Source organism: Oryctolagus cuniculus, chromosome 6 (genome assembly GCF_051225735.1).
Source record: "Oryctolagus cuniculus isolate XC-2025 breed Fujian yellow rabbit chromosome 6, ASM5122573v1, whole genome shotgun sequence".
Classification (NCBI taxonomy): Eukaryota; Metazoa; Chordata; class Mammalia; order Lagomorpha; family Leporidae; genus Oryctolagus; species Oryctolagus cuniculus.
The window spans coordinates 79,441,258-79,458,937 of NC_142872.1; the positions used below are offsets into that span (position 1 = coordinate 79,441,258).

The 17,680-nt window shown below is 41.7% G+C and overlaps 1 protein-coding gene across 4 annotated transcripts in view; it reads right to left on the reverse strand.

Annotated features, from left to right (window-relative positions):
- Positions 1-17,680, reverse strand: part of TCEA1 (transcription elongation factor A1) — a 62,617-nt gene that overhangs the window by 30,370 nt on the left and 14,567 nt on the right. For all 4 annotated transcript variants that reach the window (XM_089335231.1, XM_008255530.5, XM_089335232.1 and 1 more), the window contains one exon: positions 80-185. In XM_089335231.1, the coding sequence (XP_089191357.1) occupies positions 80-185 (106 nt within the window). The remainder of the gene's footprint in view (positions 1-79; positions 186-17,680) is intronic.

A 17,680-nucleotide genomic window follows, 5' to 3' on the forward strand; every position in this document is an offset into this window, starting at 1 on the left:
TAGATTCATAGAGCAAATCAGTACAACAACCATGAAAATAAACCAGATCATAAATATATGAATGAGAAGATAACTGTACCTAATAGCTTTTTCCAGGATTTGATGAGAGACTTTGCTAAAGATGTAACTTCTTCATCTGTACTTTGCTTGCGAATAGCGTTAACTGACATTCCAATTCTTGTGGACTGCAAGGCAAGGCAACAACAAAAAATTGCACACAAATTTTATTTCATGCAATTCAGTATTCTACCCATATTTTCTTCGTTCCCAGATTCCTGCTTCCATTTCAGAACAACTCTTCAATTATTTGAATTCTTACAACATCACAGACTTAAGATACATATCTTTTCAATTTAAACATCAATGTTGTTATTACAAGAGACCTGCAAATATATGATTTGCTACCATAATGAGGCTATTTAACTCCTGAAATGAAATCAGTCTTTCCACAAAGAAGGAAGGATAAAATATAAAATTGTACATGTACATAAAGCAGGCTGAAATAATGACTAATATATGTACCTTTTGTTTTTAGACATTCTTTTATATACATAATTTTGTAGAGCACAACTTTTAATGAGTCTACTTAAACATAAAGTACTACCTACAGAGGTTTAAAAGACATTTTTTTGGCCTGTAGCTGGCATATAATCATAGATATTAAAATGAACTTCAGAGGATATGGATAAAATATAACATGTGATAATATATTGTGTCCAGGATATCTGGAGCATCCACATTCATTAATCTTCCTAACACTTCAAAGTTGAAATAACTCTCATTTTTATTTTTAAGATTTATTCATTTATTTGAAAGCAGCAGTACAATGAGAGGAGAGAGAAACAGAAATAGATACTATCCATCTGCTGGTTCATACCCCATATGGCTGCAATGACTGGGGCTAGTCCAGGTGGAAGCCAGGAGCCAGAAACTCCACCCAAGACTCCCACATGTGTGGGAGGGGCCCAAGCACATGGGCCTTCTGTTGCTGCTTTCCCAGGCACATTAGCAGGGGGCTGGATCAGAAGTAGAGCAGCTAGGACTCAAACCAGTGCTCATGGGACACAAGCACTGCAGGAGGCAGGCAGCATAACCTGCTGTGCCACAACATCAGCCCCTCACTCTACTTATTTTTAAAGATGAAGAGATTCAATGATTAATAAACAACCTGCCCAATATTATACCATGACTAATTGGCAAGGCTAGGATTTTAATCTAGCTTTCTCTGCTTATAAGGTGTACACCCTTTCCTGCACATCAATGATTTTTGAACTGTGTTCAAAGAACATATAAGCAATGATAGTACAATTACAGCTGACAAATAAAATGATAAATTATTTAGTAACTTTAGGCTGTTAATAGACAATCTTTCAAAACAAAGTATATGGGAAAAAAACAACTAAAGGAATTCTTAGTGCTAAAAACTAGAGAGAGAGAGAGAAACCCTGCTGTAAGTTTTAAGGCAAAAAAATAAATAGGTGGTTCAGGTTTCCTTTTAAATAACTTAACTCAATACAAAGACAAGTATTGGGCAAGAACTTAGAATACATAATTTACTGGTGTGCCTTACATTATACTGCTTGGGAAACTTAGCAGGACAGGTCAGGTTTAATAGCAGAAGATAATAGGAGTCCCATAATTCTAAACCCCCAAAATATTTGGGGTCAACAACATAAGTTTTCTAAATAAAATGACATTTTAGGAGAGGCTTGCAGGAGAGCAAAGGTACAAGGAGAAAATGGATCAACTGTGTGCAGTAAGGTGGCTACCTTTATTAACACGGGCTGTTATTATTAAAAAGTCAATGACTGGGGCCAGAGTTGTGGAACAGCAGGTAAATCATCACCAGTTCGTGTTCTGGATGCTCCACTTCCAATCCAGCTTCCTGCTAATGTGCCTGGGAAACCAGCAAATATGGCCCAAGTGCTTGGAACCCTACACCAAGATGGAGTTCAGGTTCCTGGTCTCAGCCTGGCCCAGCCCTAGCTGTTGCGGACATATCTGGGGAGTGAACCAGTGGATGGAAGTTTTCTCTTTTCTCTGTCTCTGCAGAAGATGGTCCATGTGCTTAGACCCCTGCACCCACATGGGAGACCTAGCTGTTGTAGCCATCTAGGAGTGAACCAACAAATGGAAAATAACTCCTTCTCTCTATATAAGCTTGCCTTTTTAAATAAATAAATCTTTAAAAAATCAGCTTTCTTCACTGCAGGACTAATCAAAGTTTTTAGTGACTCTTGGCAGAAAAAAGTTTCCCCATCCCTACCTTAGAAAATGCAACATATTGAGCAGACTGGGGGAGACAACTGCATAATGATAAAGCAAAAAGGAATGAGTTCCTAGACCAAGAGACACCATTAACAGCACAGGAAACAAGTAGAGTTATAAAGCTCCAGAACAAAAATCTCCTTCATAATCACTCAGGGATTTTTGCCAGAATGATCTGAAGGCAGCCACACAAAGGTTAAAAACAAACAACCAACCAAAAACATATAGCTACTACACAGCTACCTTAAAATACATACAAAACCATAAAAACAACATACAGGGGCCAGCATTGTGGCACGGTAGTTAAGCCTCTGCCTGCAACACAGGCATTTCATATAGGGGCTGGTTTGAGTCCTGGCTGCTCCACTTCTGACCCAGCTCCCTGCTAATTTGTCTGGGACAGCAGCAACAGATAGCCCAGACTTCAGTCTGGTCACTGTGGCCATTTGGGGATTGAACCAGTAGATGCAAGATCTCTGTGTGTATGTGTGCCTCTCTTCTAACTCTTTCAAATACAAAAAAAAAAAGAAATTAAAAAAAAACAAAAAACAAAAAACAAAAAACAAATGGCACTGTGACACAGTAGGTTAATTCTCCACCTGTGGCACTGGCATCCCATATGGGCCTCCATTCAAGTCCCGACTGCTCTTCTTCCAATCCAGCTCTCTGTTGACAGCCTGGGAAAGCAGTAAAAGTTGGGCCGACCGCTTGGACCCCTACTTCCACGTGGGAGATCCAGAAGAAGCTCCTGGCTCCTGACTTTGGATCAGCCCAGCTTCAGCCATTGCAGCCATTTGGGGAGAGAACAGCTGATGAAAGACCTCTCTCTGTGTCCCTCTCACTGTCTGTAACTCTACCTCTCAAATAAAATCTTTTAAAAAAAATAACAAAGAAACATATAGCTAACATAAAACATCATTGAAAGAAATTAAAATATAACTTGAACAAATAAAATACATCACACATTCAACACTCTGGAAGCCTTAAATGTTAAGATTTCAATACTGGGACCACACTGTGATGCAGTAGGTTAAGCCACCACTTGCAAGGCAGCATCCCATACCAGAATGCTGACTGGAGCCTGGCTACTTTGCCTTCTGATGCTGCTGGTTTGCCTCCTAAGGCAGAAGAAGATGGCCCAAGTACTTAGGCTCCAGCTAACCAAGTGGGTGACCTGGATGGAGTTGAGTTCCTGTTTCCTAGCTTCTGTCTGGCCCACCCTCAGCTCTTGCAGCCATTTAGGAAATTAACCAGTAGACAAGGGATCCCTCTCTCTTCTGCCTCTCCCTCTGACACTCTGCCTTTCAAATAAATAGACCTTAAAAAAAGATCGCATTAATGTCGGAAGAAAGATTCAATGCAATCCATGCCAGAATCTCATCAATCTCTGGTGCATATACTGACAAGCTTACCCTGAAGTTCATACAGAAATGCAAGGGACCACAAATAGCTAAAATAATCTTGACAAAGAAAAAAAAAAACAAATTTGGAGGACTCACAACTTCCAATTTCAAAACATACAGAAAGCTACAGTAATTAAGACAGTGTAGTACTGGCATAGGAAAGTCATATAGATCAATGCAATAGATTTAAGACTCCAAAAATAAACCCCTACATTCTTGGTCAATTGATTTTAGACAAAGATGGCAAGACAATTCACTGAAGAAAAGAATATTCTTTTAAACAAATGGTGCTAGAACAACTAGATACCCATTTGTAAAAGAACAAAGTTGGGGCCAGCTCACTTGGCTAATCCTCCGTCTGCAGCGCCAGCACCCCGGGTTCTAGTCCTGGTCGGGGCGCTGGGTACTAGTCCCAGTTGCTCCTCTTCCAGTCAAGCTCTCTACTGTGTCCCAGGAGGGCAGCGGAGGATGGCCTAGATGCTTGGGTCCCTGTTACCCGCATGGGAGACAGGGAGGAAACACCCGGCTCTTGGCTTCAGCTCGGCGCAGCGCCAGCCATGGTGGCCATTAGGGGAGTGAATCAACAGTAAGAAAACCTTTTTCTCTGTCTCTCTCTCACTGTCTATAACTCTCTGTCTAACTCTGCCTGTCAAAAAAAAAAAAAAAAAAAAAAAAAGTTGGACGTCCTCCTTACACCACAAAAGATTAACTCAAAAGGAATACAAGAAAAATCTTCATGACCTTGGATTAACCATCAAGCACTGGTTGCTTTTCTAAAAAATTTTACATGAGAGACCAAGAGACAGATGAGAGAGAGAAAGATCAAGAAAAGATACAGGGCTCCCATCTACTGGTCCAATCCCTAAACACTCTCATAGGCTGGGACTAGGCTAGGGACAAAGCTGGGTACCAGGAATGTAATCCAGGTCCCCTACATGGGTGGCAAGGACTGGACCACTTGAGCTCTCACCTGCTGCCTTCCAGGGTGTACATCAGCAGGAAACTGGGACAGAAAATGAAGCCAGACCTCAAACCCACATATTTCAATATGGGATGCAAGGTGTCCCAAGTGACATCTTAACAACAAAGTCAAGCACTTCCCCTCCCAGAGCAATAATCTTAAATATGATACCTAAAGCATAAGCAACCAAAGAAAAGAAAAGAAAGATAATTCAGACGACATCAAAATAAAAACTGTGTTCGAAAACACCAAAAAAGGTAAAAAGATAATGCATAGAATATAATGGGAGATAATATTTGTAAATCTTGTACCTGACAAGGAACTTGCATCTAAACTATATAAAGAACCTTTACAACTCAGTAATAAATGGACAACTTGATTTAAAAATGGGCAAAGACATGAGAGTATTTCAGGCATGGAAAGCCAAGACACTCTGGGAAAAAAAAAAAAAAAATGACCTAAATGAAAGATCTCCGCGAGTGAGATCCCAGTGGAAAGAACAGGTCATCAAAGAAGGAGGTACCTTTCTCTGAAGGGAGGAGAGAACTTCCACTTTGACCAAGGCCTTGTCTAAATATTATCGGAGTCAGTGAACTCAGGGGGCTTCCATAGCCTTGGCAGCTCATGACAAGAGCCTAGGGTGATTACTGATGCCATAAATAAGAGTGTCAATTTGTTAAGTCAACAACAGGAGTCACTGTGCACTTACTCCTCATGTAGGATCTTTGTCCTTAGTGTGCTGTACATTGAGATTTAATGCTATAACTAGTACTCAAACAGTATTTTTCACTTTATGTTTCTGTGTGGGAGCAAACTGTTGAAATCTTTACTTAATGTATGCTAAACTGATCTTCTGTATATAAAGAGAATCGAAAATGAATCTTGATGTGAATGGAAGGGGAGAGGGAGTGGGAAAGGGGAGGGTTGCGGGTGGGAGGGACGTTATGGGGGGGAAGCCATTGTAATCCATAAGCTGTACTTTGGAAATTTATATTCATTAAATAAAAGTTAAAAAAAAATGGGCAAAGAATCTGGATAGGCACTTCTTCAAAATATAAATACAGATGGTCAACAAACACATGAAAAAATGCTTGACATCATTAATCATTAGGGAAATGGAAATCATCATGATCCACAAGGAAATACCACTTCACACCCACCAGAATGGCTATAATTACAGACAGACAATAATAACAACTACTGGCATGGATGCAGAGAAACTACAGAGTTATCATTTATTACTACTAGGAATGTAAAATGGTGTAATTACTTGAGAAACAGTCTGGCAGGACCTCAAAATGTTAAACACAGAGTTACCACATGACTCAGAAATTCAACTTCTAAGTATCATCTACCTAAAAGCACAAAAACATATGTTCACAGAAATTTGAACATGAACATACATACTGTCATGATTCATAACAGCCAAAAAAAGGGAGAAATAATCCAAATTCCATCAACTGGTAAGCGAATAAGCAAAATGCAGCATATTCATACAATGGAATTAGCTGGCCATAAAAAAGGGGTATATATTAAAACATGGACATAGACTGGCACCATGGCTCAATAGGATAATCCTCCGCCTGTGGCGCCAGCACCCCGGGTTCTAGTCCTGGTCAGGGCGCCAGATTCTGTCCTGGTCGCTCCTCTTCCTGTCCAGCTCTCTGCTGTGACCCAGGAGTGCAGTGGAGGATGGCCCAAGTGCTTGGGCCCTGTACCCACAAGGAAGACCAGGAGAAGCACCTGGCTCCTGGCTTTGAATCAGCGCAGTGCACCGGCCGCAGCGAGTCGCCGCAGCGGCCATTGTGGGGTGAACCAACGGAAAAGGAAGACCTTTCTCTCTGTCTCTCTCACTGTCCACTCTGCCTGTCAAAAAAAGAAAATGGACAAATCTTGAAAATATTATGCTAAGATGCTAAACACAAAAGGTCACATGTTGTATGATTCTATTTATGTATTCTAGGGTGGAAAGAGAGGTCCAACTGGGGAGATATGACAAATGACTGCTAAACGGTCTGGCAGTTCTTTGTGGGATGATGGAAATACTCAAATTGTGGTAATGGAAGCAAAATTCTATGCTAAATACCACTGAATTATACACTTCAAATGTATGAATTGCATGGTATGTAAATTATTCCTCAATAATGCAGTTAAAGAATGTTTTAAGGGGCAGGTATTTGGCACAGCAGCTAAGATGCATACATCCCATATCAGAGTGCATAGTTTGAGTCCTGGTTCCACATCTGATCCAGTTTCCTGCTAATGAGCACTCCTGAGAGACAGCAAGTGATAGTTCAAGTCCTTGTGTCCCTGCCACACATGTGAGAGACCTGGTCTGAGTTCCAGGTTCCCAGCTTCAGCTTAGCCCAATATGATGTTGTGACCATATGGGAAGTGAACAAGCAGACCAAGATCTCTTTCTCTTTGTCTCTCTAACAAACAAAAAATCTTTTTAAGTTACAAATGTCTTAAAATATGTTGTACCCATAAACAAATGCAATTACAACTTAATCACAAAATGCGTAAGAAAAAGGAAGAACCATGTTTCCAGCAGACTGACTGAGAGAAAACTTCAGTAAAGAAGTGATGGGGGAGCCAACATTGTGGCACAGCAGGTTGAGATACCACCTGTGATGCCAGCATCTCCTGTGAGTGTGGGTTTGAGTCCCAGCTGCTGTACTTTCAATCCAGCTCCCTGCTAATGCACCTAGGAAAATAGCAGAAGATAGCCTGAGTGACTGGGCCCCTGGCTACCCAAGTGAGAGACCCAGATAGAGTTCCAGGTTGTGGCCATTTAAGGAGTGAACCAGCAGATGGAGGTCACTCCCTATCCCCAACTCTGCCTTTCAAAAAGAAATTTTTTTTAATGATGGAACTGCAAACAGCACAAGGAATCCAAAAGCAGCAGAGGCAAAGAGGAAGAAAGCACACAACACCTATCCCAGCTTTCCAAGCTCCCTAGCCAAAGGGGACATCAGCTAGCCAGGAAAATTGGAAAGTGCCATGCCCCCCCAACACAGCAGACCAGCAGCCCTAACTCTAGAAATTCCACACTCCTCACTGAATTTAAATCCAATCAAGAAAACTGACCGGAGTTTGAGCAACTACTTTGCTTCAAAAAAGGGACCCACATGGCTTCCCTCTGCCTTCGATAAACTACACCCAAGCTGCTGTGTTCCAGCAGTAACTGAACTCTTTTTTGTCTTAGGGGACAGCAGGCAGCCTCTGACCAGAAGTTACTATCAGAAGTCCCCAGAGCCAGAGCAAGAACACTTTCCAGGGTAGAGGGCAGGTCCCTTTGATGTGGTCACAAGCCCCAGAGCTACATTCACTTACTCTGTGCAATCTAAGTTCCCCTCATCTTCCTCCAGCTCAGCACTAGCAGCAGTCCACACATAATCCCAGAGGATCAGGCCTGAGAAAGTTCCTTTCTGCAGCTCTCAGCACAGTGTGCTAGGTGGATAGGACACAAGCTCTAATGTGATCTTTTTAAAAAAAAAAAAAAAAAAAAAAAGATTTATTTATTTATTTGAATGGCAGAGTCACAGAGATGCAGAGACAGAGAGAGAGGTCTTCCATCCACTGGTTCACTCTCCATATGGCCGCAATGGCCAGAACTGGGCCAATCCAAAGCCAGGAGTCAGGAGTTTCTTCCAGGGTCTCCCACATGGTGCAGGGGCCCAAGGACTTGAGACATCCTCCGCCACTTTCCCAGGCCATAGCAGAGAGCTGGATCAGAAGTGGAACAGCTGGGATGTGGGATGCCGGTACAGCAGGTGGCAGCTTCACCTGCCACGCCACAGTGCCAGTCCCTCCTAGTGGCACCTTTCTATGCCCGGTGGAGAGTCTTCTCTATGACCTTGCAGCTCTGGGACTGTCAGTGTTGGTGTTACAACCCCTGAAGTAAATCCCACATTCACCTATGGATCTGGAGGGTCCTGATTCCTTACTCTGCTTCAGGCTGGTGGTTGCCAGTCCACAGTTACCAGTATGACAGGCATTTATTTGCCTTCTGAGACCTAGATAAAGACCCCACTGCATCCTGTAGCTCCAGAACTGTGACTATTAGCACCAGATTCCTTAGAGTCACTGGAACCTACCCTGTGGCACCTAGGGAAGAACCTACTTGGATTTCACTGCTCCAGACCCACAACTGCCAGTGCACAATCTCCAGCAAAACTTGTATTCAGGCCGGTGACGCGGCTCACTAGGCTAATCCTCCTCCTTGTGGTGCCGGCACACCGGGTTCTAGTCCCGGTTGGGGCACCGGATTCTGTCCCGGTTGCCCCTCTTCCAGGCCAGCTCTCTGCTGTGGCCAGGGAGTGCAGTGGAGGATGGCCCAAGTACTTGGGCCCTGCAGCCCATGGGAGACCAGGAGAAGTACCTGGCTCCTGGCTTCAGATCAGCGCAGTGCGCCAGCCGCAGCGCGCCGGCCGCGGCGGCCATTGGAGGGTGAACCAACGGCAAAGGAAGACCTTTCTCTCACTGTCCACTCTGCCTGTCAAAAAAAAAACAAAAAACAAACAAAAAAAAAAAACAAAAAAAAACCTTGTATTCAACCGTTAGGACTACAGCAAGGTCCCCTTAACATCCGCCATTGCTGTGAATAGGGTTTTTGGTGCTATACGCCCCAGCATCACAGAAAGAAAAAGGCATTGAGAACCTACTGAAATTATAGTTGAAAATTTCTCAAATCTTGAAAGAGACACAGACATCCAGGAAAGCTCGAAAGAACCCAATTAGACAACAATAAAATCTTCTCTAAGCCATATAGTGAAATTGTAAAAAGTTAAGGATAAGGAAAGAATCCTAAAGATAGTGAGAGGAAAAACATTTAAGTTACACATAAAGGAAAATCCATTAAACTAACAGAAGACTTCTCAGCAAAAAGTCCTACAGGTCTGAAGAGAGGGGAAAGATATATTAAGGTTATGAAAACAAACCACTTCCAGCCAAAAATATTTTATCCAGGAAATCTATCCTTTAAAAGTGAGGGAGAGATAAAGTATTTCCAGACAGGCAAAAACTGACAGAATTCATCATCATCAGACCAGCCTTACTTGGAATCCTGAAGGGTGTCCTACATTAGAAGTAATCATGAAAACACATGACATGGCCGGCGCCGTGGCAAACTAGGCTAATCCTCCACCTGCGGCGCCAGCACCCTGGGTTCTAGTCCTAGTTAGAGCACTAAATTCTGTCCTGGTTGCTCCTCTTCCAGTCCAGCTCTCCGCTGTGGCCAGGGAAGGCAGTGAAAGATGGCCCAAGTGCTTGGGCCCTGCACCCGCATGGGAGACCAAGAGGAAGCACCTGGCTCCTGGCTTCAGATCTGTGCTGTGTGCCAGCCATAGCAGCCATTTGGAGGGTGAACCAACAGAAGGGAAGACCTTGCTCTCTCTCTCTCTCTCTCACTGTCTAACTCTACCTGTCAAAAAAAGAAAGAAAGAAAGAAAGAAAGAAAGAAAGAAAGAAAGAAAGAAAGAAAGAAAGAAAGAAAGAAAGACAGACAGAAAGAAAGAAAGAAAGAAAGAAAGAAAGAAAGAAAGAAAGAAAACACATGACAGAACAAAATTCTTAACACAGCACTTACAATCAGTATCCAATCAACAAAATGGCAGGAATTAGTTCTTATCTATCAATATTAACCTTGATTATAAAAGGATTAAATTCCTAGTCAAAAGATATAGCTTGGCTAAATGGATTTAAAAAAGACTTAACTATATGCTGCCTAAAAGAAACTCACTTCACAAGCAAGGTACACAGAGCAGAGACTGAAAATAAAGGTTTGGAAAAAGATATACCATGCATTCCCACCAACAGTGGGAATGCAAACTGGTAAAGCCACTATGGAAGTCAGTCTGGAGATTCCTCAGAAACCTGAAGATAACCCTACCATTCAACCCAGCCATCCCACTCCTTGGAATTTACCAAAAGGAAATTAAAGTGGCAAACAAAAAGCTGTCTGCACCTTAATGTTTATTGCTGCACAATTCACAATAGCTAAGACCTGGAATCAACCCAAATGCCCATCAACAGTAGACGGGATAAAGAAATTATGGGAAATACTCTATAGAATACTATACAGCAGTCAAAAACAATGAAATCTGGTCATTTGTAACAAAATGGAGGAATCTGGAAAACATTATGCTGAGTGAATTAAGCCAGTCCAAAAGGGACAAATATCATATGTTCTCCCTGATCGGTGACAACCATCCAAGCACAAAAAAGGAAACCTGTTGAAGTGAAAGGGACACTATGAGATCAGTGACTTGATCAGCCCTTGTCCTGACTGTTGATGTAAAATTTAATACTTTATTCATTTTAGTATTTTTTTGTTCTAGTTAATACTATTGGTTGAACTCTGTAATTAACACACAATTATTCTTAGGTGTTTAAATAAAACTGAAAAGTGATCCCTGTTAAATATAAGAGTGGGAATGAGAGAAGAAGGAGATGTACAATTTGGGACATGCTCAATCGGACTTGCCCCAAATGGTAGAGTTAGAAATGTGCCAGGGGATTCCAATACAATCCCATCAAGGTGGCATGTACCAATGCCATCTCACTAGTCCCAGTGATCAATTTCAGGTCACAATTGATCACAATGATAGGTCTAAGAGGCAAAGGGATCACACAAACAAGTCTAATGTCACCTAATACTAACTGATAGAATCAAAAAGGGAGAGAATGATCCATCATGGGAAGTGGGATAGACAGCAGATTCATAGAATGGCAGATGCCCTAAACAGCACTCTGGCCTCAGAATCAGCCCTTAAGGCATTCAGATATGGCTGAAGAGCCCATGAGAGTATTTTAGGCATGGAAAGCCAAGACACCCTGGCCAAAAAAAAAAAAAAAAGAGGACCTAAATGAAAGGTCTCTGCGAGTGAGATCCCAGTGGAAAGAACGGTCCATCAAAGGAGGAGGTACCTTTCTCTGAAGGGAGGAGAGAACTTCCACTTTGACTACGACCTTGTCTAAATAAGATTGAAGTCAGCAAACTCAAAAGGCTTCCATAGCCTTGGCAACTCATGACTAGAGCCTAGGGAGATTATTGACGCCATAAACAGGAGTGTCAAATTGTGAAGTCAACATCAGGAGTCACTGTGTACTTACTCCTCATGTAGGATCTCTGTCCTTAATGTGTTGTCCAAGGTGAAGTAATGCTATAACTAGTACTCAAACAGTATTTTACACTTTATGTTTCTGTGTGGGTGCAAACTGATGAAATCTTTACTTAATATATACTAAATCGATCTTCTGTATATAAAGAGAATTGAAAATGAATCGATGTGAATGGAATGGGAGAGGGAGCGGGAGATGGGAGGGGTGTGGGAGGGAGGGAAGTTATGTGGGGGAAAAAGCCATTGTAATCCATAAACTGTACTTTTTTTTTTAACTTTTATTTAATGAATATAAATTTCCAAAGTACGGCTTATGGATTACAATGGCTTCCCCCCCATAACGTGCCTCCCACCCGCAACCCTCCCCTTTCCCACTCCCTCTCCCCTTCCAATCACATCAAGATTCATTTTCAATTCTCTTTATATACAGAAGATCAGCATAAACTGTACTTTGAAAATTTATATTTACTAAATAAAAGTTTAAAAAAAAGAAAGATATACCATGCAAACAGAAGCCAAAAATGAGGTATAGTAAATATGCTCACATAAGATAAAAGACATTAAACCTAAAAACATAAAAAGAAACAAAGAACAGCATTATATATACTGAAAAGAAGATCAATTCAGCAGGAAGATATACAAGACTACCAGATATATAAAGCAAATATTAGATCCAAAGGGAGAGATACACTCCAACATCCCACTGTCATCAACTGACATATCATCCAGACAGAATATTAACAAAGATGCATCAGCATTAAGCCAAGTTTTAGAGTAAATGGACTTAACAGGCATTTACAAAACATTTCACCCAACAACTATAGGAATACACATTCATATTATCAATACACGGAATATCTTTTAGGACAGACCATATATCCAGCCACACATCAAGTCTCAGTACATTTAAAAAAAAAAAAAAACTGAAGTCATATCATGTATCTTCTCAGAAAAAAAAAAAAGAATAAAACCCCAAATCAACAGAAAATATATAAACACATGGAAATTGAAAAACAAGTTACTAAATAAGAAATAAGTCATCGAACTTAAAAACGAGATAAAAAATGTTTTAAACATTTATTTATTTACTTGAGAGGGAGAGCCTATTTACAGAGAGAGGGAGAATCAGAGAGAGGTCTTCCATCTGCTGGTTCTCTCCCCAAATGGCTGCAATGGCCAGAGCCAGGTAGATTCCAAGCTAAGAGCCAGAAGTTTCTTCTGGGTCACCCACATGGATGCAGGGACTCAAGTACTTTGGCCATCTTCTACTGCTTTCCCAGGCCATACCAGAGAGCTGGATCAGAATTGGAACAACCAGGACTCAAACTAGTGCCCATATGGGATGCCAGCACTACAGGCGGATGCTTAACCTACTATACCACAGTGCTGGCCCCCTTAAAATTTCTTGAAAAAATGAAAATAAAACAGTTCAATCTGTAGAATACAGCTAAAGCAGTTTTAAGAGGTAGTTTTAAAAGTACTGTAGGCCGGCGCCGTGGCTTACTTGGCTAATCCTCCGCCTGCGGCGCCGGCACCCCAGGTTCTAGTCCTGGTTGGGACATCGGATTCTGTCCCAGTTGTTCCTCTTCCTGTCCAGCTCTCTGCTGTGGCCCGGGAAGGCAGTGGAGGATAGCCCAAGTGCTTGGGCCCTGCACCCCATGGGAGACCAGGAAAAGCACCTGGCTCCTGCCATCGGATCAGCGCGATGCGCCGGCCGCAGCGCTCCGGCCGCGGCAGCCATTGGAGGGTGAACCAACGGCAAAAGAAGATCTTTCTCTCTGTCTCTCTCTCTCACTGCCCACTCTGCCTGTCAAAAAAAAAAATAATAATAATAAAATAATAGAAAAAGAAAAAAGAAAAAAAAAGAAACTCAAATTTTGTTATATAAACTTTCCAAAAAAAGAAAAAAAGCAGCATATGAAAAAAATTAGAGACAGGTATCCAATTTCCATGCCCTCTGTAACTGTACACATCTTTTATACAAATGCTGGGATTACTGTTATTTTTGACATGGTTTTCCCAACATATGCCTGCTAGGATAAGATTACATACAGATAGATAATATAGTGTCTCAAAAGGAAGTTTAGAATTAACTGAAGATAAGCTAACAATCCTTGGACAGAAATCTGAATTAGGAAGGTGGGAGAACATCGTGTCTTTCTTGGAGCTACATTCAAAGGAGTTCTTAACCACGGTTCTAAAACCATCAAACTCTTTGGCAGTCTAGGGAATTTAACAGTCCTTTTCAGAATATTTTTAAAATACATTAAATAAAATACATAGGAGGCAATCATTAAGCTTAACACTTAAGATATAGCCCACATTAGAGTACCTGGCTCTAGCTCATGTGTCCAGTTTCCTGCTAATGCAGATCCTGGGGGATAGTAGTGATGCCTCAAATAATTGGGTTCCTGGGGCTGGCGCTGTGGCATAGCGGGTAAAGCCACTGCCTGCAGTGCTGGCATCCCAGATGGGTGCTGGTTCGAGTCCCAGCTGTTCCAATTCCAATCCATCTCTCTAGTGTGGCCTGGAAAAGCAGTGGAAGATGGCCCAAGTCCTTGGGCACCTGCACCCACATGGGAGACCCAGAGGAAGCTCCTGGCTTCGGATCAGCACAGCTCCAGCCATTGCGGCCAACTGGGGAGTGAACCAGCAGATGGAAGATCTCTCTCTCTCTCTCTCTCTCTGCCTCTTCTTCTCTCTCTGTTTAACTCTGACTTGCAGGTAAATAAATAAATCTTTAAAAAAAATAATAATTGGGTTCCTGTCACCCATGTAGGAGACTTGGATTGAGTTCTCAGCTTCAGCCTCAACCCAGTTCCAGCCCTTTTGGGCATCTGGGAAGTGAATTAACAGATGAGAGCTCTATCTGTCTCTTAGCCGTCTCTCTTTCCATTTCTCTGCCTCTCAAATAAAAAATTTAAATAAAATACAAGGAATTACAAAGAAAGTCAATTATGTTATATGATTACAAAATATTTAAAGCGTAATACTATATGTGCGGGCCAGCGCCGCGACTCACTAGGCTAATCCTCCGCCTTGTGGCGCCGGCACACTGGGTTCTAGTCCCGGTCGGGACACCAGATTCTGTCCCGGTTGCCTCTCTTCCAGGCCGGCTCTCTGCTATGGCCCGGGAGTGCAGTGGAGGATGACCCAAGTACTTGGGCGCTGCACCCCATGGGAGACCAGGAGAAGCACCTGGCTCCTGCCTTCAGATCAGCGCAGCGTGCTGGCCACGGTGGCCATTGGAGGGTGAACCAACGGCAAAAAGGAAGACCTTTCTCTCTCTCTCTCTCACTGTCCACTCTGCCTGTCAAAAAAAAAAAAAAAATACTATATGTGCTCCCTTATTAAAACATTAAATAAGATTCACCATAATAGCAACCATCACTGTGAGCAAAAATGGACTTTAAGTACATCTGTAATAATTACAAGTTGATTGAAATTAAAATATTTGTGATTTTTTTAATTTGTCATAAATATAATACAACTGGTTTACTGCCTTGAACACTGAAAGAGATAGTTGATTTGTTAGAATTTAGTGAAAATAAATTATTTTCTCCCAACCATATTCATAAAATGTCACCACTCTTTCCTAAATTCTGACTTACTGTAAAAGAAATACCAAGGCTCCCTGATGAACATAGATGCAAAAATACTCAATAAAATTCTGGCAAACCGAATCCAACTACACATCAGAAAGATCATTCACCCGGACCAAGTGGGATTTATCCCTGGTATGCAGGGATGGTTCAATATTCGAAAGTCAATCAACGTAATCCAGCACATTAACAAATTGAGAAACAAAAATCATATGGTTATCTCAATAGATGCAGAGAAAGCATTTGACAAAATACAACACCCCTTCATGATGAAAACCCTAAGCAAATTGGGGTTAGAAGGAACATTCCTCAACACAATTAAGGCAATCTATGATAAACCAAAGGCCAGCATCATATTGAATGGGGAAAAGTTGGAGGCATTTCCATTGAGAACTGGCACCAGACAGGGATGCCCACTCTCACCACTGCTATTCAATATAGTCCTAGAAGTCTTAGCCAGAGCCATCAGGCAAGAAAAAGAAATTAAAGGGATACAAATGGGAAAGGAGGAAGTCAAACTATCCCTGTTTGCAGATGACATGATACTATATATAGAGGACCCAATAAACTCCTATAAGAGGCTACTGAAACTCATAGAAGAGTTTGGTAAAGTAGCAGGATACAAAGTCAACGCTCAGAAATCAACAGCCTTTGTATACACAGACAATGCCAGGGCTGAGGAAGAACTACTAAGATCAATCCCATTCACAATAGCCACAAAAACAATAAAGTACCTTGGAATAAATTTAACCAAGGACGTTAAAGATCTCTATGATGAAAATTACAAAACACTAAAGAAAGAAATAGAAGACGACACAAAAAAATGGAAAAACCTGCCATGCTCATGGATTGGAAGAATCAATATCATCAAAATGTCCATTCTCCCAAAAGCAATTTACAAGTTCAATGCAATACCAATCAAAATACCAAAGTCATTCTTCAAAGACCTAGAAAAAACGATGCTGAAATTCATATGGAGAAACAGGAGACCCAGAATAGCTAAAGCAATCCTTTACAATAAAAACAAGGCCGGAGGCATCACAATTCCAGACTTCAAAGCATACTACAGGGCAGTTATAATCAAAACAGCCTGGTACTGGTACAAAAACAGATGGATAGACCAATGGAACAGAATAGAAACACCGGAGATCAATCCAAACATCTATAACCAACTCATATTTGACAAAGGACCTAAAACCAACCCCTGGAACAAGGACAGCCTCTTCAACAAATGGTGCTGGGAAAACTGGATGTCCACATGCCGCAGTATGAAGCAAGACCCCTACCTTACACCTTATACAAAAATCCACTCAACAAGGATCAAAGAACTAGAGTTGCGCCACAACACCATGAAACTAATTGAGAGCATAGGGGAAACCCTTCAAGATATTGGAATAGGCGAAGAATTCCTGGAGAAGACCCCACAGGCACGGGTAATCAAAGATAAAATAAACAAATGGGATTGCCTAAAATTGAAGAGTTTCTTAACAGCAAAGGAAACAGTCAGGAAAGCGAAGAGGCAACCAACAGAATGGGAGACGTTATTCGCAAACTACACAACAGATAAAGGATTAACAACTAGAATCTACACAATGATCAAAAAACACCACAGAATCAAAACAAACAACCCAATAAAAAAATGGGCCAAGGACCTTAACAGGCATTTTTCAAAAGAGGAAATCCAAATGGCCAACAGGCACATGAAAAAATGCTCAGGATCCCTAGCCATCAGGGAAATGCAGATCAAAACCACAATGAGATACCACCTCACTCCGGTTAGATTGGCTTACATACAGAAATCAACCAACAACAGATGCTGGCGAGGATGTGGAGAAAAGGGGACACTAATCCACTGCTGGTGGGAATGCAAGCTGGTAAAGCCACTATGGAAGACAGTCTGGAGAGTCCTCAGAAACCTGAACATAGCACTACCACAGGACCCAGCCATCCCACTCCTTGGAATATACCCAAATGGAATTAAAGGGGTGAAAAAAGCCATTTGCACCTCAATATTTGTTGCAGCTCAATTCACAATAGCTAAGACATGGAATCAACCTAAATGTCCATCAACGGATGACTGGATAAAGAAACTATGGGATATGTACTCTATGGAACACTATACAGCAGTAAAAAACAACGAAATCCGGGCATTCACAACAAAATGGAGGAAGCTGGAAAACATCATGCTGAGTGAAATAAGCCAGTCCAAAAGGGATAAATATCACATGTTCTCCCTGATTGATGGCAACTAAACGAGCACCTAAAACGATACCCATTGAAGTGAAATGGACACTATGAGAGACAATGACATGAGCAGCCCTT